The sequence below is a fragment of the Dama dama genome, chromosome 24, assembly GCF_033118175.1.
Source record: "Dama dama isolate Ldn47 chromosome 24, ASM3311817v1, whole genome shotgun sequence".
Classification (NCBI taxonomy): domain Eukaryota; kingdom Metazoa; phylum Chordata; class Mammalia; order Artiodactyla; family Cervidae; genus Dama; species Dama dama.
The window spans coordinates 12,277,836-12,300,217 of NC_083704.1; the positions used below are offsets into that span (position 1 = coordinate 12,277,836).

Here is a 22,382-nt window from a genome sequence, read left to right on the forward strand (position 1 = left end):
TATTGTGAACAGTGCTGCTATCAACAGTGGGGTGCACGCATCTTTTTGAATTAGAGTTTTCTCTGGATATATAGCACAGCATTTGGCATATACACAAGAGGCCCTCAACAAGTACGTGGGGTGTGAACCTTCCATCAGGCCTTACACATAGAGAGGTGTGTGTGTCTGGGGGCTCCCGCCCCCAGCTCACGCAGGACTTGGAAAGTCTCCCACTTCCGTCCAGATTCGCAACAAAGGGCCCGGGAAAACCTTCATGGTGGCATTCCCTGCACGGGTCACAGCCCATCACGGTTCTGATGCAGTGACCATCACAGGGATGCACCTATCACCTCATCCACCTAACTCCTCTGGAACGAGGGACTCACACAGAGCACCGGGTCCCACCCGCACTTGGGAGAACCTGAATCCCATGGCATCCTGGGCGGTTCCAGTCCCTGCTCGGGGCTCACTGGCCACGTGACCAGCACTGCCTAAAAAGACTTGACACATCCTGGGAAAGAGTAACTAAAAACTGATGCTGGGGACATCCCTGGTGGTTCAGCGGTTAAGAATCTGCCTGCCAACGCAGGGGACGTAGGATTGACCCCTGCTCTAAAAAGATTCCACCTGCCTCTGAGCAACTAAGCCTGTGCCCCTGCGCTCTAGAGCCTGCAAGCCACAACTACCGAGCCCAACTATTGAAGCCCACACGCCCTAGAGCCTGAGCTCTGCCAACGAGAGGAGCCACTACAAAGAGAAGCTCACGTACCACAACTGGAAAGTAGCCCCCACTTACTGGAACCAGAGAAAACCTGTGTGCAGCAACGAAGACCCACTGCAGCCAAAAAAAAAAAAAAAAACTGATGTTGGGGCCTTTCAACTTGTTATATTTTCATCAAACGATTTCTAGAAAGGGACCAAACCACATACTAACACTGTCCTCTGAAAACTACCACCCAACGTGAAGAACTGACTCGTGACTCAAATGCCTTCAAAGAACAGGATCGTGCACATTTCCTGATTGCAGTGCTGTTCCGGGTATCACTGTACAAGGCACAAATACAGCATTCAGTTGTGACCAAATCCCATGGAGTCCGGGTTATCAAACACCAAATTCTGGACGGCTTTCTTTCTAATTCTGTCTTGGCCGGCCCCGAATCTCATCAGGAGCCACCCAGAGGAAACATGGAGAGAGCCTCCCACATTTTCAGCACAATCACCTCAGTCCTGCTTTCAGGACACAAAGGCCCAGGTCTTTCCTCTCCTCCCAGGGTTCTCAAACTGCTGTCTGATGGGACACACCCTGCCAGGCCATGTGATGGACAGCCAGTGGAGACCAGCATCCCCTACACAGACAAAACCATCTGTCACCTGGGGCCCAGTGCAGGGGGAGGAAGGTCTGAGAAACATCTGTATATTGGGTCTAAAGTGACCACCAACTCAGCCCCAGGCTCCACGAAGTCACCCACTGGTCTAAAACACGTGTGTGTGCATGTGTGTGGTAGTCGTTCAGTCATGTCCGACTCCTTGCGATCCCATGGACTGTAGCCCACCAGGCTCCTCTGTCCATGGAATTTCCCAGGCAAGGATACTGGAGTGGGCAGCCATTCCCTTCTTCAGGGAATCTTCCCAACCCAGAGCTTGAACCTGGATCTCCCACAATGCAGGCAGATTCCTTACTCTCTGAGCCACCAGGGAAGCCCCCTACAATACTAGACTCCTAGAAAATATTGTATGCCAGGCCCTGTGCTGGGCCTGATGCCTGCAGGAGCTCACAGCAATGCTACAAGGCTGGCATCATGCACAGATGAGGAAACCAGGCTCCGCAGAGGTAAGCGAATTGCCAAGGTCATACAGCAAAAATGAGGCAAAGCTGGACTGGCAAGGGGGTCTAAGCATGTCACCAGCCTGTGGTCCTGCAGGCTGTCCCCTCAGGAGCAAGGTGACTCCAGGAGAAGGAGGCAGTCTCGGGTTCCAGAAGTTCCCAAGAGGCATCACAGAAGGCGTCCGTGACGGGGAATGACCCACTCACTCATACTCTGATAGTGGGGGCGGAGAATGGTCCAGCCACTCTAAGTTTCTACACGAGCCTCTCTGAGGATCCTGCGATTCCAACCCCAGTGCTGACCCAAGAGAAATGAAGCTCACGTCCACACACAGACACGAGCAGAAGCTTGGTTTGTAACAGCCCAAAACTGGAAACCACCCAAACATCTGCCTGTGAGTACACGGATAAGCAACCTGTGGTGTGTTCACAAATACACGACGACTCAACCACAGAAAGAAATCCAGTATAAGTGGCTGATGGGGCAGCAAAGAGGACGAAACTCAGACCTTTCTGAGCCAAACAGACCCGACTCTGCAAAGCGTACACTCTAAAGGTTCCATCCACTGATACATAAAACCCAAAGAGACAAAACGAACTCATGGTGATAAAAATCAGAAACAGATTGCAAGGGAAGGGGAATGGACTGGAAAGAAGCCCAAGGAAACTTCCTGAGGGGTTGCAAATGTTCTGTACCTTTTGAAGCAGTGGTTATATGCTATAAACAAGCATCAAAATTCAAATGGAATCTAAGATCGTATTGTATGCTTATGATGACTTGAAAAAGAAGCCTTTGGACTAATGAGTCATTCCAATGATAAAATGGAAAGCACAGATTATTACATGTATCCTTCCAAAACTAATTGCTCAATTAGTATTTAAAGAAACCCCCAAGAAACTCTGATTGGCCCGTTAAAGGAAATTAGGTTTACTCATGGGCACTAGAAACAATTTTCCACACAATATTACCTACTTAATATTTGCCCAAGGGCTCTGTCCAGGCAGACAGAGATGAATGAGCCCACTAATCTGGCCTAACAAGCCCACTTACACTCACGACAGGAACCTGCGCCCTTCCCCGAGAGAGATGGCTGTCGCTATGGCAACCAGTGGAAGGTAGGCAAGGTGGACACAGAAGGGAGCCAAAGAGCTTAAGAACCACTTTGGACTCATGACTGCAGGAACGCCATTCCCCACCCCCAAGATGTTCATATCCTAATTCCTGGACTTATGACTGGTAATTTATACGGCAAAGTTGTTGGCACTGCTAAGTCGCTTCAGTCATGTCCGACTCTTTGCGACCCTAAGGACCCCAGCCTGGAAGGCTCCTCTGTCCATGGGATTCTCCAGGCAAGAATACTGGAGTGGGTGGCCATGCCCTCCTCCAGGGGATCTTCCTGACCCAGGACTCAAACCCTTGTCTCTTATGTCTCCTGCACTGGCAGGCAGGTTCTTTCCCACTAGGGCCACCCGGGAAGCCCTAATGGCAGCCTGATTAACTTAAGGATCTTGAGATGGAGGGATTCTCTGAGCAGACCCTAAGCACATTCATGGGAGTCCTTCTAACAGGGCGGCAGAGGGGGATTTGACAGACAGAGAGGAGAAGGAAACACGAAGACAGAGGCAGAAACTGGAGTGATGCAGTCACGAGCCAAGGAATGCTGGCAGTCACCAGAAGCTGGAAGCAGCAAGAAGAATTTTCCCTGAGAGTATCCGGCGGGAGCACGGCCCTGCCAACACCCTGACTTCCATCCAGTGAAACTAACCTCAAACTGCTGGCCTCCAGAACCATGAAAAAATACATTTCTATTGTTTTAAGTCACCAAGTTTGTGGTCACTTTTTACAAGAAAACTAACACAGACTGGAAGCCTTAAAGTCATATTGCTTCTGCCAGCAGTCCACATTCCCCCAATATCAACTCCAACGTCTGAGAAATTAATTTATTATCTTAAAATTAATGAAAGCTTTTTTCCTAAAACAAAATGTCATAGGGACTTCCCTGGTGGTCCAGCGGATAAGACTCCAAGCTCCCAACACAGGGAGCCCAGGTTCAATCCCTGGCCAGGGAACTAGATGCTGCAAGCCACGACTGAGGAGTTCACAGGCCTCAACCAGAGAGTCAGCATGCCACAAGGAAGATAGAGGACCCCACGTGCTGCAGCTAAGACCCAGCACCGCCAAATACACAAATAAAAATAAAAAAATTTTTTTAATAAATATTTTTTAAAAAGAAAACATCACAGACCATCTCGTTACCATGGGGCGGGCAAAGACTTCCTAAACAGGGCTCCAAAAGAACCCAACGTAAAGGAAAAACATTGACAATGTGACTACATTAAAATTTAGAATTTGTGTCTATCAAGACCCTAGTAAGAGATGAACTTGCAAACCAAAGCAGCTGCTTTCTCTGTATATAGAACACCTGTGCCCACGTGTGCAGAAACCTATCAGTAAACTCAGACCCAGAACACACAGGAAATTTCACAATAAGAAAAAAGGAGATATTAGAAAGCTAATAACTTCATTAGCCATCAGAAAGGGCAAATCAAAACCATAAGGAGATACCGCCACACACTCACCAGATTGGCTACAACGAGAACAGACAAGGTCAAGTATGGACGAGTCTGTGGACCACCCAGAACTCGCTCACATTTCTGGTGGCATATTAACAGACACAACCACTCTGGAAAACTCTCTGGAAGTCTCTCGTGAGTAGGACATCTGTAACACCTCCATACCCAGGTACCCACCCACAGACAGGTATGCGTGGACTTCCCAAAACTATTCATATGAGCCCAAAACTGGGAAGAACTCAAATGTCAATCTACAGTAGATACAAATATATTTTGTACATTCATACAACGGAATACCAAATAGCAATGGACATAAACAGACCACAACACAAATGGGGCTAAGAAGCCAGACATAAAAGATCACATCACGAAATGAAATTAAAAAATAGGCCTAACTAATACACGGTATTGGGAGTCAGAATAGTGGAGCCTACAGGGGTTGGGGATGACAGGAAGGGATGGGATGAAGGGGCTGCTTTTTCTTGATCTGGTTGTGCATGAAAATTCACTGAACTATGTATTTTTATGAGTTGTGTATTTTTCTGAATGAATATATAAGACTTCAAATTTACCTTCAAAAATTCAGCTATTCAGAGATTATGTGGAAAGGTACAGGCCACTTTCCTTTTCCTCAATAACATTTTCAAACTGCAAAATGGATGCAAGTTCACCTTAGGGGAAAAAAAATAATGGAAAAAAAGAGAAGGAAAATCATGCTAAGCATTCAGGGTGTGTGCACAAGTGTGCGTGTGCATGTGTGTGTGTAATAGTCACTCAGTTGTGTTTGACTCTCTGCAACCCCATAGACTGTAGCCCACCAGGCTCCTCTGTCCATGGAATTTTCCAGGCAAGGATACTGGAGTGGGTTGCCATACCTTCCTCCAGGGGATCTTTCTGAGCCAGAGATCAAAGCTGGGTCTCCTGCATTGCCAGCAAATTCTTTAACCATCTGAGCCACCAGGGAAGCCCATTTGGTATAAATCTCAAATACATGTACGCTTTAAAAAGGCAGGGGTTGGGGGCAGCAGATCCCACAGGGAGTAATTAACATATGGCATACATTACATATATTATATATAATGTATTATACACATACATGTATACAGTACAAAACACATACAATATAAGGTTGTTCAGTCACCAATTGTGTCTGACTCTTTGCAACCCCATGGACTGCAGCATGCCAGGCTTCCCTGTCCCTCACCATCTCCCAGAGTTTGCCCAAGTTGATGTCCATTATATTAGTGATGCCATCCAGCCATCTCATCCTCTCATACCTTCTTCCCCTTGTATATATTATATAGGATAATATGCTATGTATATATTATTTATATTTTATATATAATTGCATATATTATATACAATATAATACACAGGTATAATATGCAGTTTTGTAATCTAAGCAATCATCTTTTATTATTATTGTCAGTGAAGCCATCTAATGTCCCTAAACAATATGAGTGGAGCCTCAGAACAATCTGACAACACAGACAGCAAGATGTGAAAATCCTTCGGAGTACAAGGAGACAAGAACATTAAACCAGAACAGTGATTTTCAACCCTGGTATCACCACCGATTGTCTCTAAAACTATTGGAATTCTCAAAAAGCATTCATTTTAATGCAGTATTACTTTGAAAGTTAATATATGCCCCTACTGACTTTGCTAAATGGGCCCAGTGGCTCCAAAACCCTAGGAAGTTATGCCAGAGGCTAAACACTGTCTTCTCTAAGTATGTTAATACAGATCAAGTGAAAAGCAAGCCCTGGATATCTGGTTCCTAAAGGTCCACCTGGGGTGGGTTGTGGTGGGTCTGAGGTCAAGATGGGCATGTCTGCTGAACCAGAAGACATGTTGCAGAGAACAGGGCAAATGATAAACACACTAACTCAAGGACAAGGCTATAAGCAGGTAGAGAATTAATAACTACAATAGCAGTAGTAAAGGCTGGCCAAAATGGAACTAAATCCTGGCTTGTCTTCTCTGTCATTCATTTACTTGCTAACTCATTTGGTAATACTTACTGAACCCTTATTATACGCCACGTCCTATTCTAAACTCTGGGGATACAGCAGTGAACAAGACAGGCAAAATTACTCTGTCCTCAGGGAGTTAATAGCTAGTGCAGAAAGACAAAAGAGTAAAATAGAGAGCATGTCAGCTGGTGGTAAGGCTTAAGGAGGAGAAGAAGCATGAAAGGGAGATGGGGTTGAGATGCTGGAGGAGGAACGAAGTCACTTCCGACAGAAACGCAAATGCCTGGTTCCAAGTTTTAAATGACCTCTTGCCCTTCAAAGAACCCATCATCTTCTCTGCAAAGAACTCTGTGATAATTATGCTAAAGGGACCCCAGAGCCATCACAGCATTCAAAAAAGAGGCCAAGAGTTTTACGGACCGGAAAGGGTCCACTAAAGAAGGGGCAAACTGAAGATCCAAGAATAGCTCCCATTTGCCGAGATCCTGAACTATCCTCAGCCCCTTATACATCGGTGTCTTCAATGACCTCTACCAAACTGAGGAGCAGAGCAGAGGTAACACCATCTTGGACATTGATACAAGTGGGAAAGCGGAAGCCCAAGGCAATGAGGGAAGTGGCCCAAGGCAACAGGTGTGCTCAATACTGAGGTCAGGACCCGACCCAGAGTCCGCACTGCTCTAACTTTCCACACGTGTGTCCACTGGCCTGAGGTTTTCTTATGCCAACACTCGTCGTCTTCATCCTATTCAAGATTTGCCTTTCAGTGTTTTCCTGAGTTCTCACAACCTCACCAATCACCCGAGAAAGAATTAGAGGCTGGCTTCACATTTGCAGTCTTTTTTCCTCCAAATATCAAAAACTGAATGGCAATGAAAACCCTCAAATATTTAAATATCACTTCCCAGATCCGATGAGAAATTATTTCCCCTAAAACACTAGATGTTAAAACCAACCCCAAAGCAGTTCTGTTTTAGCCAAAGACTAAAACCAGCCTTAGGGCAAATGAGAGTTCATATAGTCAAATCCTTGCTAGATCTACCCCTCTCAAACTGAACACAGGCAAACAGAACTCTTGGTTGTCCCCCATCCTACCCACAGGCAGGTGCGTCCCCTGTGACCTTGGGATCCATAAAGGATGCCTCAACCTCCCAGCCTATGTACTCAAGAGTTATCCTTCTTGCAATGGAAGAGAACATTAAAAAAAAAAAAAGTAAAACTGAACCACTTTGCTATACACCTGAAGCTAACACAACATTGTAAATCAACTATATTTCAATTTTAAAAAGTTTAAGTTATCCTTGGCCCCTCTTGCTCTCTCACCTCAGCATCCAACCCATCAGGACTGTCCCTCCTCCCCACTCCAAATCTGTCCCTTTCTCCATATCCCTTGTCCCCGGTGTCCAAGGCCCCAGCATCTCCTGCCTGGACCACCATGCTGCGCTCCTCTCCGCTTCCTGATCTGCTCCTGAAAATCTCCTCTCCACACAGGAGCCAGAGTGAGCTCTTGAAAGCCCCAAACAGACCAGATCAACTCCCTGCCTAAAAGCCTTCTGTGAAACTGTAACAGTCTTCAGTCCTTCCCCTGCCTATAAGGCCACGTGTGATATGGCATCTGCCTGAGGCTCCCCAGTCTCTGGGGTTTACTCTCCCTCTGGTACCCTCACTCCATATGAAACTCAAAAAGTGGGTGAAAAGATCGTGTGCTAGATTAAAACGTGAATATCAGCAAAGACACTAGATCCACACAAAATACATGTCTTTATTTCACCATCTTTTATATATATATGATATATATGTATATGTGTATATATATATGATATATATCATCTTATATCATATACATCATCTTATATAACATATATATATATATGAGAAGGAAATGGCATCCCACCCCAGTATTCCTGCCTGGGAAATCCCATGGACAGATTGCCTGGCGGGCAAAGGAGCTCATGGGATCACAAAGAGTTGGGCATGGCTGAGTGACTAACACTTTCACACTTTCATAAATGTGTATTTGCCATGCCCTGTTGCTTGTGGGATCCTAATTTCCCAAACTGGAATCGAACCCAGGCCCGCAGCAGTGGAAGCATGGAATCCAAACCACTGGACCACCAGCGAATTCCCTAAATATATTTTTAATCTGTGAGCACCTACCTCCTTCTGAAACTGTGTTCATTTGTTAGAGGTATTTACACTTTAATGGGGCTTCCCAGGTGGTGCTCATGGTAAGGAACCCACCTGCCAATGCAGGAGGTGTGAGCAAGGATTTGATCTCTGAGTCAGGAAGATCCCCTGGAGGAGGGCATGGCAACCCACTCCAGTATTCTTGCCTGGGAAATCCCATGGACAGAGGAGCCTGTTGGGGCTACAGTCCACGGGGTCACACAGAGTCAGACATGACCGAAGCAAGTTAGAAGGCATGCACTTTTTAATGCCATCCTACAGATCTCTACCATGCTGTAATGTCTGAAATATTTTCTTTAAAGAACTATACTAATGGGTTATAGAAACTCCTTACTGCGGATTCCCCACCCCACTCTGATTACATGGCACCCTCTCCGCCAATGAGGGCACCAAGTGTCCTGGACGTGCTCTCCTAGGCGAGTCCCACACATGTAGCTTTCTCTCCTGCCATCCCTCTTTATGTCACCGATCTTGTGTTCTGGCCACAATGCCTTCCTCGGGACATGAGGATGAGGATAAGAGAACTACAAATAAATTAAGGCAGAATATGATACTGAATGTTAAAATATAAGCTTCACAACAACTTGGGGATGTGCAAGCAGACACCAGAGTAAAAACTGTTAGTGGGTGGCTGGTGTGTTATCAACAGACAGCAGCCTCACCAAGCACTTCGTGGCTGGAGATCCATCATTAACTGCAGACAATTTGGAAAAAAACACAAACCACAAAGGAACGTGCCATGAGGCCCCCAAATGCAGAGAGCTTGACTCAGCCCAACTATTCACACCAAGGCATTCCCCGGGGGGTGGGGGGTGAGGTTTCCTTCCACTTTTGAATACTGTGACCCCTCCACTACACGATGAAAAGATGCCTCCGTGTTTTGCACACGGCAGAAGCTCCAGAATAGCTGACCCAGTGCCTGGCACATAGTAGAGCCTCCACAAAATAGTGCCTGAATAAGTAAATGGATGAATGAATATTTTTCAGAGTTTCCATCTTTGCTCTCCCCCCTGTTCCTTTTCCCGGATCCAGATCCTCCTTTGTAAGACCCCTTGAGGAGAGAGACGCCTGCAGGCACAGCCATCACAGATGTTCTCCAGATCACTGACGCACCTTCGGCCACACTGGGAAACAAGCCCCAACGCTGAGACACTGACCACTAGGAAGAGACGATGCTTTTGAAGGCAATGGTAGGCTTTGAGACCGATGCGTCTACTGTGGTAAGAACAAGCATTGGCAGGCAGCTATAACCCACAGTAAACAAATTCAATAAAGATGAGCCTTCAGCAGGATACACAGTACATTCCACCTGTGTAGCCTGCAATCAAGTATATGTTGTTGTTGCTGTTATTAGTATTATCAGCATAAATTTTCCCTCTTCTCCATCTGGCCTGCAACCTAAATACTCCAGAGGATTTAATGACACAAAAGCATGAGTTACTCCAATTTCCCCTAAATCCACTCCAAAGAACAAATCCTTTAATATACACTGCAGGTAAAATGCCATCCCCAGGTGAAGTAACTAATCCAGGGTAAAAGCTCTGTTGGCCTCATAAATTACTTCGGGGGGGGAAAAAAAAAAGCATTAAAGGTGATTGTGCAACACACAATCCAAATGCTATCACCAGCAAGGCACCAGCCAGGTGCCATTAACAAGGCAATTACCAGGACCTGAAATCAGATTCGGTCCTATCCTCTGTCTCCTCTTTGGCACTCTACCTACATCCTTTTCAGCTTTCAAGAATTGACACTGGGGCTATTTTGGGAAATAAAAGGATTCAAAAGTTAAGGTGCAACTTCCTCTAACACAGTAGTAGATCTCCAAGGAAACTCTGGGGAAAGTTCTCTGCCTACAATATCAACTCAGTTTCCTTACTTAGGAAGTCACCCTTCGCCTGCAACACAGGAGACCCTGGTACAATCCCTGGGTCGGAAAGATCCTCTGGAGAAGGAGATGGCTACCCACTCCAGTATTCTTGTCTGAAGACGTTCAGGGAAAGAGGAGCCTGGAGGGCTACAGTCCGTGGGGTAGCAAAGAGTCCGGACACAACTGATCCACTAACACTTTGTCCTAGTAGAGCTTCATGTAAATAACTGCCTGCAGTTTCAGCTGGAAACAATCTGAAACTTACACAGGGAGAGACCGCCAAGTACTCTAGTAACTAGCAGAGATAAGCATGAGCTCCGGGGATGTGATGGAAATCTCGCAAGCATCTTTAAGAACGACAAGACCTCATATTCAAGGACTATTAAAGACCTGACACAGATCTCATCAACAAACTCGCCAAAAAGCCCCATTCTCCTGGCGTGGATATTGGTATTTTTGACTTGTTTTTGAAAAACTACACACACACACACACACACACACACCTACACATAAACGGCAGTACCCCATCTGCTCCTTTCAAGCGTTCCTTACTACCCGGGTCCACACACACCGCAACCCCTTGCCCTGACACCCCTCCTTCCACGTGTCCCAACTGGGAGAGCAGAGTGAGCAGGGAACTTCAGGAAACACCTTAAGGGAGAAAATAACTTAAACAGCGAACTGCCCATTTCGAAAGGGGAGAGAGTGTCAAAGAAAAAACAACGCTAAACTTCCGTCGCAGAGACTGGAGCCTCTCGGCCACCAACTGGGCGGGGGGCTAGCGCGCGCCCCGGAAACTGCCGAGGATAACTGTCTGATTTCTGGGGGCGGTGGCGTCTTTAAACAACAAAGTTTGAAATGAACTAGGATGTAGACAGAATTGCTGTGACGGGGCCAGCTCTCGCGGACAGGCATCACGCACGCCCCCTGCCCCCCACGCTCAGTCCTTATCCAAGGGTGCGGGAAGCCGCTAGCCGGCAGGGCCCGGGGACCAGCGCGCTCGCCGGTGGCTCCAGTCCCCGCAGGTGCCAAGGCTCTCCTTCCTTCCCCGCCACTGCGATGTGGGCCCGGGGTGGGGTCGCGGCGCACCTTGGGGAGCGGGGACGCGGGGTGGGCCCGGGTGCCGAGGCCGCCCCGGCTTGCCGGCGGCCCGATCGCGCGCGCACACTCTCACACACCGAGCGGCGCGCAGGCAGGGGCGGGCGGCGGGCGCGTTACCTGTTCTGCCAGCCCTGGAGGAGGTTGGTGTATTTGCTGAGCACGCCCTCGAGCGCCGGCTCCCTCCGCCGGCCGCTGCCCCCGCACGGGCTAGCGGCTACCGAGCCCGGGCTGCTGCGGCTGCCCCCGCCTCCGAGCCCGGCTGCCGCCGACCTGCCGGAGACCCCCCGGCCAGCCAGGGAGCAGGAGGGCGAGGAGCCCGCCGAGGTGGCGCGGCTGCTGCTTCGGCTGCTGCTGTTGCTGCCCCCGCCGCTGTCCGCGCCCTGGGCCGCCCTCTCCATGGTCCGTGCCCGCCCGGGACGCGGGGGCCCGCCGCGGTGGAGGCCCCGGCGCTGGGGCTCCTGGCGCGGCGGCGGCGGCGGCGGCTACAGCTCCGGGAGCCCGGGCCGCGCGTGGCTGCTCCAAATCCCCGGGAAACGCCTGACTCATACAGGAGGAAGAGGAGGAGGAGGCGAGGAGGGCTGGGAAGGAAGCCAAAGGGGCTGGATGCAGCTGCGGCCGCCCCTCCCCCGTCGCGGCCCCGGCCCCTCCCTCCGCACTAGTTTCCCTGGCAAGTTCGGAGCGGGTGGCCGCTTCGGCCAGCCCTCCTCCGGGTCTTCCTTCTCTGCTTTCCAGTCCCCGGGGCCGCTCAGGCCCGGGGCTCGGGGCGCTCTAGGAGCCGATCCGCACGGTGGGCACGCCCGGAATCCACACCCTGCCGCCCCCTCTCGATGGGAAGGTGAGAAAGGGAATCTCCGCGCGTCACTCCCCACCCCCGCCGCCACCTCGGGACCTGGCGCGAGGAGCGGCCCCACCCACTGGGTCCACCCGGATATGGACCCGCCCGGCCTCACACCGGTCACAGGCGACTCCTCGCAGTCTTCCGCACCGAGCCTGGGCCGGACACACGTACACGGCCACCTGGACATCGACCTCGCTGGCCGAGCCGAGGAGCAGGGCTGGGAGGTCCTCCGGGCTCTCCTGCGCGTCTGGGAGGGGAGGGGAGAAAAGGGCAGGTAAACTCGCCCGGGGCGTTTTCACCCATTGGAGTTTGTGACGAATGCACAGTGGACACCAGGGCCGGGACTTGAGTGGGGCAAGAGTACTCGGATTCCTGCAAGCGCCTCCTTCAACTGAGCGTCCTGGACGCAGCTCTGACCTCACCCTAACCCCCACACTGATGGACACGCGTAAACATACCTGGTGTTATCAAGACAGCGGACGCACTTGGGAACCAGAGGCTCCGAAATGCGTAAGACGGCGCTGAAAGCAGGAGAGATCACAGATACCTACAGAGCAAAGTATTCTGTGTATTGACTGCCACTTCTTCCCCCGCCCCCAGTGAAGGCACACATTGCTGCAGCTGGGGTTCTAAATCTAAAGTTGAGTTGGTGCTCTTCTGCAAAATTAGATGGGTTACACTCTCCACTGCACTCATCATTTTTGTGCATATAAATATCCAATGCAATCTGGAAGTTTCTAAAAATTACCTAGAAAAGAGCTTTGAGGATCTTACCCACCCCCAACACACACACACACACACACACACACACACACACGAAAACAAAAAGATTGATAGGTGGTCCCTTATCTACAAACTCATAACACAGGTAAATAATTCAACAGTTAAAAAATTACTAAATGGAATAGAGTCAGCTCCCATGGGGCCAGTTCTCCAAGTGTGACTCTTTTCTAGCTCCCTATCCTTCCAGGAAGCTTTCAGAGGTGGTTCAGTTTTAGAAATTTTCATGGAGAACCTTCTGGGGCTGATGAGACATGGTTATGCCCCAAATAAATTACAATCCCAACTGCCCACACAGTATAAAAAGAAATAACCCTCCCCATCCCCTTCTGCCCCCTAGAGACTGCATGGTAGAAAGGACGGAACTTTGAAGCCAGACAGGGCTGCATTCAAATCTATGACCTTGATTAAGTGACCTCTTTAAGCCTTAGTCTTCTCACCTGCAAAATGGAACTAATGTTACTAGTGGCTGGGATGAGAATGTTTATTTGGTTCAAAGTACCATCTCTTCCCACAGGAGGAATATGTTCCCTCCACATGAACCTCAGGCTTGGCCACGGAATTCTTTTGGCCAGTGGACTGTGAACAGATGTAATAGATGCTACATCCAAACATAAGTCTAAGAGCCATCATGTGGTTCCACCATCTTTCTCCCCCTCCTGCTAGGGGAGCAGCATGTCTCAGTTCAAGGCTGTCCTTCAGATTGGGTCCTGGATTAAGGAAATGTGTGACAGAGGTGAAGCCAGTTAGCTTTGACTGCCCACATGCACAAAATCTTTGCTGTCAGCTGTTGAGATTTCAGGAACCATTTTGTTACCACAGCATAACATTGCCTGAGCCAGCTGGTCTGTGTGTGAGTGTGTGTGAAGCCCTTCATTGATGCGAGGACAGGGAAGTGGGCACATGCTGAACAATGTGTCCATCATTACATCCCCAAACAGCACCCCTCATGGGGGCCTGCCACCTGAGGGTCCAGCTACAGGCAGGGAGGTGCCATCATCTTATTTCATATCATTGAACCTCAGCCACCACCATTTCATCCTATCCAGCCCACCTGTGACTGGATGAGCCATTGCAGCCAAGTTTCACTTTGGACTAAAAAATGGAGACCCTTGAGACAGTCCAGTTGCAGCAGAGAGGAGCTACTGCTGAAAGGAGTAGTCCAGGCCTGTGGCCTAGTCTGTGCAGGCTGCTGGAACAGAATACTACAGACTGGGAGCTTAGAAACGACGGAAATGTATCTCTAAGAGTTGTGGAGTCTGGAAGTCCAAGATCAAAGAGCCAGCACAGTCAGGTTCTGCTGAGAACTTCTCGTTGTCTTCTCATTGTGTCCTCACGTGGCAGAGGGGGCTGGGGAGCTCTGTGGGGTCTCTTTTACAAGAGCACCGACCCCACGCTCATCAACTAAGCGCCCCCCCAAGGGCCCCACCACCTCCTCATAGCATCACACTGGGCATTGGGATTTCAGCGTAGGCATTTGAGGGGACACAGATATCAGACCGTAGCAGCCGGGATGCACCGAGAGCAGGCCAGCTGTGTTGGATCAGACGTGGTCAAGGAGGTAAGTTAGTAGCAGGAGGGGGATGAAACAGATGTGCTGCAAGAAGAAGCGGGACCACCACCAAGACAGGCACATACATGTCCCCACTCTGCGCTGCCTCTTCACCAGGCTTGAGCCTCTCGCCCATGGGACTGGGCTTTTTGTTATTATTGTTTTTTGGGGGGGCTTCCCTGGTAGCTCAGTCGGTAAAGAATCTGCCTGCAGTGCAGGAGACCTGGGTTCGATCCCTGGGTTGGGAAGATCCATTGGCGAAGGAAATGGCAACCCACTCCAGTATTCTTGCCTGGAAAATCCCATGGACAGAGAAACCTGGCGGGCTATAGTCCATGGGATTGCAAGAGTCGGACAAGACTTGGCAACTAAACCACCATAGTTGATTTACAATGCTGTGTTAGTTTCAGTTGATTCAGTTTTACATATATATACATATTCTTTTTTGCATTCTTTCCATTATGGTTTATTACAGTATATTGAATATTGTTCCCTGTGCTACACAGTAGGACCTAGTTGTTTATCTATTTTATTTATTTTTGTTAATTTATTTATTTATTAATAAATTTATTTATTTATTATTGTATTAATTTCTATTGGCATATAGTTGCTTTATAATGCTGTGTTAGTTTCCACAGTACAGCATGTTTGTCTGTTTTATATATAGTATACATATATATATATATATATATATATATATATATATATATATATATATTATATATAGTAGTTTGTATCCGCTAACCCTGAACTCCTAATCTATTCCTTTCCCACCCCGTTTTCCCTTTGGTTACCATAAATGTTTTATGTCTTTGAGTCTTTCTATTTCATAATAGGTTCATTTGTATCATATTTAGATTCCACATATAAGTGATATCATATGATATTTGTCTTTGTCTGACTTATTTCACTGAGTATGATCACCTCTAGGTCAATCCATGTTGCTGCAAATGGCACTGTTTCATTTATGGCTGAGTAACATTCGTGTGTGTGTGTGTGTGTGTGTGTGAGTGTGTGTACACCATGTCTTTCTCTCCATTCACCTGTTGATGGACATTTAAGTTGCTTCCACATCTTGGCTATTGTGAATGGTGCTGCTATTAACATTGGGGTACATGTAACTTTTCAAATTAGAGTTTTCTCCAGATATGTGCCCAGGAGTGGGATTCTTGGATCACTGGAGTTTTAAACAAAAAGTCACTTCTTCCAAAAAGTTTTCTTGACCCACTATAGTGTAACAAATTGAGGAAAGATACCTGCAGAATTCTTTTCATGTGAGAAAAACAGCTTGAGAACGAAAGACAATAAGTTGGTAAAAATACCTTTAAAGCTTACAACCCAAAACAAGGACTTATTTCCTTAACTTACCCAGATTGCATAAATCATTAAGCAAAATGTAAATAGAACAACTGGAAATCTAACAGCCATCTTGGGCCATTGAAGACTTTGGGAATGGAAGCCATACATGATTGGAACAAAAAGATAAACACCACACCTCTTCAAATAATACGCAGAAACAGTCGCCAACAGTAGCGAACCAACTACTCTAGCTTCTCCACATGGACCCAGCGAGCTGGTCTGGAGTTTCCAGTAATTGTTTTCAGAGCCCCTTCTCTAGCTGGGACTCTCATTCTTGCCAGTGGCACATAAAGTCTTAGGAGAATGTTCATGGACCAGCAAGAGTAGGTAGTCACTAGAAGTTAACACAACACTGGAAATCAACCATACTTCAATAAAATAAATTTGAAAAAATAAAGAGTAGATAGTCACTGACACAGTCGGTCAGATGACATAAATGAAGCCACAAGTGGAGAGAAATTTGTCATAACCAGATGACCCTCTGTTCAACTTGCTCACATTTGTGTTAGCAACAACTGATCTAATGTGTTCTCTGTACCGAGTAATAACAATAATAGCTAATATTTATTGAGCAGCTACTATGTGCCAGGCACTGTGCCAAGTGTGTTATACACAGTGACTTGTTAATCTTCACAACAACCACAAGAGTTGCATACAGTCACTGCTCCTGTGTTACAGGTGGAGAAAAACTGAATCAAAGAAATGTTAAGCAACAACCCCTATAATGGAAAAGAATCTAATAATATATGTAATATATACATAGTAAAACTTAATCACTTTGCTGCATGCCTGAAAGTAACACAACAGTGTAAATCAACTATTAATATATTTCAATTAAAACTTTTAACCAAAAACTTAGGGACTTCCCTGGTGGTCCGGTGGTTAAGAATTCACCTTCCAATGTAGGGGACATGGGTTCAATCCCTGGTCCAGAAACTAAGATCCCAATGCCCAGGAACAGCTAAGCCCTGCACCACAACTAAGGCTTCTCACCACAACGAAGATCCTGAGTGCTGCAGCTAAGACCCAGTGTGGCCAAAAATTAATAAATAAGACTATTAAAAAATAAGAAAGATACATCAAAACATTTAAAAATTTAATAAAATATGTTTACAATATCTGGCTTAAACCACTTTAAAAAAAGAAAAAGATTCCCCCCACCTTGCTGGAGCTAGAATTTGAGCCCAGACAGTTTGGCTAGTGAGCCTGAGTTCTTTACCACTGAACTGTACCACTTGCTTCATAATGGATCCAGTCTCCTTTCTTCTGCTTAATGAAACCGCTGAAAGTACAGCTCAGTGCCTGGAATCCCATTTCCTGTTATGTACTTTTGTTCATGTAGGAATTAACTCTCCTATCACCATTGGGAAGAAAAGCAGAGCGGGAGCTTGGGCCCCTAGCACCTAGCCGCAAGGCCTGCATGCAATAATCCTCAGTAAATGTTTATTGTTTAATGAAGGAAGCCTGATTTTACTGCGGAAGAAACAAACTCAAAAAGGAGCCAAGGGGCTTGCCTGGCAGTCCAGCGGCTGAGACTCAGCGCTTGTGCTGTGGGGGGCACAGGCTCGACCCTGTGGGGGTCTAAGATGGCACAAGCCACAGAGTGTAACCAAAGAAGAAAAGGAGGAGCCAATACTAACCCTGAACCCAGGTCTCCGGATGCCAAGTCCACTGTTGTCGCAAATACAGCCTGCTGCCTGGGCTTCAGCTCCGGTGTGTCCACACAACGTCACCATCTGGCGGAAAGATGAGAACACCCTGGTGAGAGCAGGGACAGTCCACCACCCTGTAAACCAAGCAGCTCCCTAAGGACCACCCTGAGGGTTCCATCCGGGAAAATCAGATTACTGCAAGGGTCACATGCAGCTTAGCAGTACAGCCATATACACATTATATTGACATTTTTCCAAAATGGAAATCATGTCATTTTGATGATTGATTTATTAAAATGGACGTTCATTTATAAAGATTCATATACACAAAGATACATTGTGGAAACTGAAGTATACCTGTAACACCTCTCCAGAGGAAACCCCTGTTAATAATTTATATGTATATTCTTCCAGACATTTTTCTATGCAGAAATACAGCTACAGACTGTCTTACTCAAAAACACATTCATACTGGGGATTCCCTGGCAGTCTGGTGGTTAGGACTCTGGGCTTCCACTGCAAGGGGGCTGGGTTGGATCCCTGGTTGGGAAACTAAGATCTTGCAAGCCACACAGTGTGGCCAAACAAATAAATAAAGGCTCAGGCAATGGCAGCCCACTCCAGTACTCTTGCCTGGAAAATCCCATGAACGGAGGAGCCTGGTAGGCTGCAGTCCATGGGGTCTCGAAGAGTCGGACACGACTGAGCGACTTCCCTTTCACTTTTCACTTTCATGCATTGGAGAAGGAAATGGCAACCCACTCCAGTGTTCTTGCCTGGAGAATCCCAGGGACAGGGGAGCCTGGTGGGCTGCCATCTGTGGGGTCGCACAGAGTCAGACACGACTGACATGACTTAGCAGCAGCAGCATACTATAAAATATATGATTTCTAATGTGCTTCGTTGACTAAAGTATATGATATAGAGAGGTCCCTTTAGAGCTCTATCATCTATATGTATCACCTGCACATCAGCTATATATTTGTAAAAGTTTCAGAGTATTATTCTGTGTGTGTGCACCCTCATTTAATCATCCCATTAGTGAGGCACTCCGTAGTGTTTCAAACTTTTGCTATTATAAAAAATGTTCCTAAAATAACCTTGTACGTTAGTTAAATTATTTCCTTAGAGTAAGATACTGGAATTGTAATGACTGGATCAAACTGCCTATTATAAACATGGCTCATGTATGACAAAATTCTCCCAGAAAGTCTGAATCAATTTTCACTCTGCTGCTCCTGTCCGGATCTCCTCAAGTGTTTGAGCAATGGCTGAATGGTCTAGGTTGGCCGTGGCTGGGACAGCTGGGTTCTCTCTCTTCACCAGGGTCCTTCAATCTCTGGTAACCTCACGTGGGCTTGTTCTTGGGGTACGGAGAGGGTTCCAGAGAGAGGAAGCATGCAGAGCCTCTGGAAGCCTGGTCTGGGGACTGGCACAGGGTCACTTCTGTCGAATTTCCACAAAGGTGCCGACTTTCCAAGACATCCAGCGAGGGGTCCACATGGCGACGTTCCAGGTTCCCATGGTAACTTAAAGGAGAACTTGCACCATGTCCACATCCCTTCAGGTCCTACAAGTAAAAGAGGATGATATCTTCATATCCCTTGCAGCAGGAACCCACAGAAAGCTGTTCTTCCTCAGACCCTTAGAAAATCAAAAAAGGTGCATGGAAAATCAACAGTTCTTTAGAAACAAAAAACAGTGCTGGAACAATTGGACATTTGTATGCCAAAAAATCAAGAAACCCATACTTCATACTTTATTCAAAAATGATAGTAATAAAAAAAAAAAAAACTAAAAGGTGAAACATAAAAATGTTAACTTTTAAAAGAAAGCATAGGATGGACTTCCCTGGCAGTCCAGTGTTTAACAATCCAGCTGTTAATGCAGGATATTCGGGTTCGATCCCTGGTCTGAGAAGATTCCACATACTGGAGAGCAGCTAAACCCAGGCAGCGCAACTCCTGAGCCTGCACGCCACAACTGCGGAAGCCCAGGCCCCTGGAGCCTGTGCTCGGCAAGAGAAGCCACTGCAATGAGAAGCCCGCGCACCGCAATGAAGAGTAGCTCGGGGCAGCTGGAGAAAGCCCGCGCCACGCCATGAAGACCCAGTGCAGCCAAAAGTAAATAAATAAATAAAAATTTTAAAAAGGAAAAGTATAGAATAAATCTTTATGACCTGGGGTTAGGAAAACAGCAAAGTCGCGTTACCTTTTGTGAAGAGGGAAGGTCGATGGGGAGACAGAACCAAGGGTTTGGAGGAGGAGTCGGGGACCACGAAAGATTATTCTCAGGTCTAGAGATGCAATCAGGGAACTTGAAATGGGATTACAACTTGTTGACTGGATTCTACAATCGCCATGGACCACTGGTTACTTCCTGCCTCCCATTCGCCCTTTTTGAACAGGAGTATCAGAGGACTTATCCCGTGTCTGGTGTCTGTTGACCACTGCGGAGGAGGGTGAGGGCAGACAACCTTTCTCCAGGCGCACAGCTTGCAGGAATGAACTCAAGGAGCTGATCTTAAGGAGCTACCCCAAGCACCCTCTCCTTTATTAGACCCAACTCAGAAGACACGATTCTGGACTTCAAGCTGTTGCAGTGATGGAAGGAGAGTCTTGGAGGTCCTTAAGTGGATGAGTGTGTTCTGCATGTGGGAGGAATATAAATAACTTGTGGCCAGACTATAGTGGTTTCAAAGAGATGTCTACAAATTCTGTAATAATAGAACTTCCTGGTGGTCCAGCAGCTAAGACTCCGCACGCCCAATACAGGGGGCCCAGGTTCAATCCCTGGTCATGAAACTAGATCCCACATGCCACAACCAAGACCCAGCACAGCTAAATAAAAACATATATATTTTTTTAATTCTGTGATACTCTCTCAAGAGGTGGAGCTTAATTCCTCTCCCCTTGGGTGTGGAATGGACTTAGTGACCCATTTCTAGTGCAGAAAACATTGGCAGAAGTGATGAGCCATCAAGTCCAAGGTTATGTTATAAAAAGGCAGTGGTTCCTGGTCTTAGGTGAATGTTCTCTCTGTCTCTCTCATCACTCACACTAGAGAAGCCAGCTGCCATGTCAGAAGGACACCCAGGAAGCCGACAGAGAGGAATTAAAGCATGCCAGCCACTATGTGAGTAATCTTGGAAGCAGGTCTTTGCAGGCCAGCTGACTGCCACATGAGTGACCTTGGAAGTAGGTCCTCCCTGGCCAAGCCTCAGGACGAGTATAGCCCTGACGGGCAGCTTGGCGGCAACCTCACGAGAGACCCTGAGCCAAAACTACCCAGCTAAGCCACTTCCAGATTCCTGACCTTCAGAAACTGAGAGACAATAAGACTTTTTACTTTAAGCCACCAAATTTGGGATAATTTGTTACCCAGCAGTAGATAACTATGACAGATGGATACCTTGAAACTTGTCATTTTCTGATGTTTATCTCTGTGTTTCCTTCTTGCTACCGTTGACCAAATTTTCCGTATCCTGAAGCTATGAAGCAGGGAAAATAACAGAATTCAGAGCAGACTAAAAGAAAAAAAAAAAAAAAAGATATATCAGTGGCAAAAACATAGACACATAGAAAAATGCAACAGAATAGAAAATCTAGGAATAGTACTACAGAATAGCCAATTGCCTTTTGACAGAAGTGCAAGCACAATTCAGTGGTGCTTTCCATATTAGTCTCCTGTTTCTGCCATAAAATATTACCACAAACTTAGTGGCTTTAAAACAACACAAAATTATCACAGCCATCAGAAATCAAAAACTGGGTCTTACTGGCTATAATGAAGGTATTGGCAGACAGGAGCATGTTTTTTTCTGAAGGCTCTGGGAGAGAATCAGTTCCCTGCCTTCTCCAGCTTCTAGGGGTCCCTGTATTCCTTGGCTTGTGGCCCCTCACAGCAGTGGCCTCACACCCACCTCTGCTTCTGTCGTTTCACTTCCCTCTGACTCTGAGTCTCCTGCGTCCCTCTTGCAAGCATCCTTGTGATTACACTGAGCCTCCCTGGGTGATCTTTTCAACAAACGATGCTGGAATAACTGAGCATTCATACCAAAAAAAATATATATGAAACCTACCTACATCTTACACAAAAGTTAACTCAACATGGATCATAAACCAAAGTGTGGAAGGTTAAACTTTTAAACTTTAGGAAGAAAATATAGGAGAAATCTTTGTGAACCTGGATCAGGAAAATAGTTCTTAGACACCACATGGAAAGCACAATCTATAGTTAAAAATTGAAAATTTGACTTTATCAGAAAAATGTTTGCTCTGCAAAGACACTGATAAGGGGACTTCCCTGGTGGTCCAGTGGCTAAGACTCCTTGCTCCCAATGCAGGGGACACAGGCTCAATCCCTGGTCAGGGACTAGATCCCACATGCCGCAGCTAGGAGTTTGCGTGCTGCAACTAAAAGATCCCACGTCCTGCAACTAAGACCTGGCACAGCCAAATAAATAAATACATTTAAAAAAAAAAAAAAAGGCACTACTAAGAGAATCAAAGGACAAGCCACAAGCTGGGAAAAATATTTGCAAGTCACATATCCAAGAAAGGACTTGTCTCCAGAATATGTAAAGAATTCTCAAAATGTAGAACTAAGAAAATAAACAGCCTTATTTTTTAAATGGTGAAAGGTTTTAATAATCATCAGATAAGACATACAGATAGCAAATAAGCACATAAA

General features: G+C 46.8%; 1 protein-coding gene across 4 annotated transcripts in view; it reads right to left on the reverse strand.

Annotated features, from left to right (window-relative positions):
• The window catches only part of OSBPL10 (oxysterol binding protein like 10), a 316,838-nt gene extending 299,041 nt beyond the window's left edge, over positions 1 to 17,797 (reverse strand). For 2 of the 4 annotated variants that reach the window (XM_061127667.1, XM_061127666.1), the window contains exon 1: positions 11,627 to 11,907. In XM_061127667.1, the coding sequence (XP_060983650.1) occupies positions 11,627 to 11,907 (281 nt within the window). Of the gene's footprint in view, positions 1 to 11,626; positions 11,908 to 12,461; positions 15,141 to 17,678 lie in introns of those variants that run through there. The other 2 variants (XM_061127672.1, XM_061127671.1) reach the window with 2 other exon arrangements.
• Between the last annotated feature and the right edge of the window lie 4,585 nt (positions 17,798 to 22,382).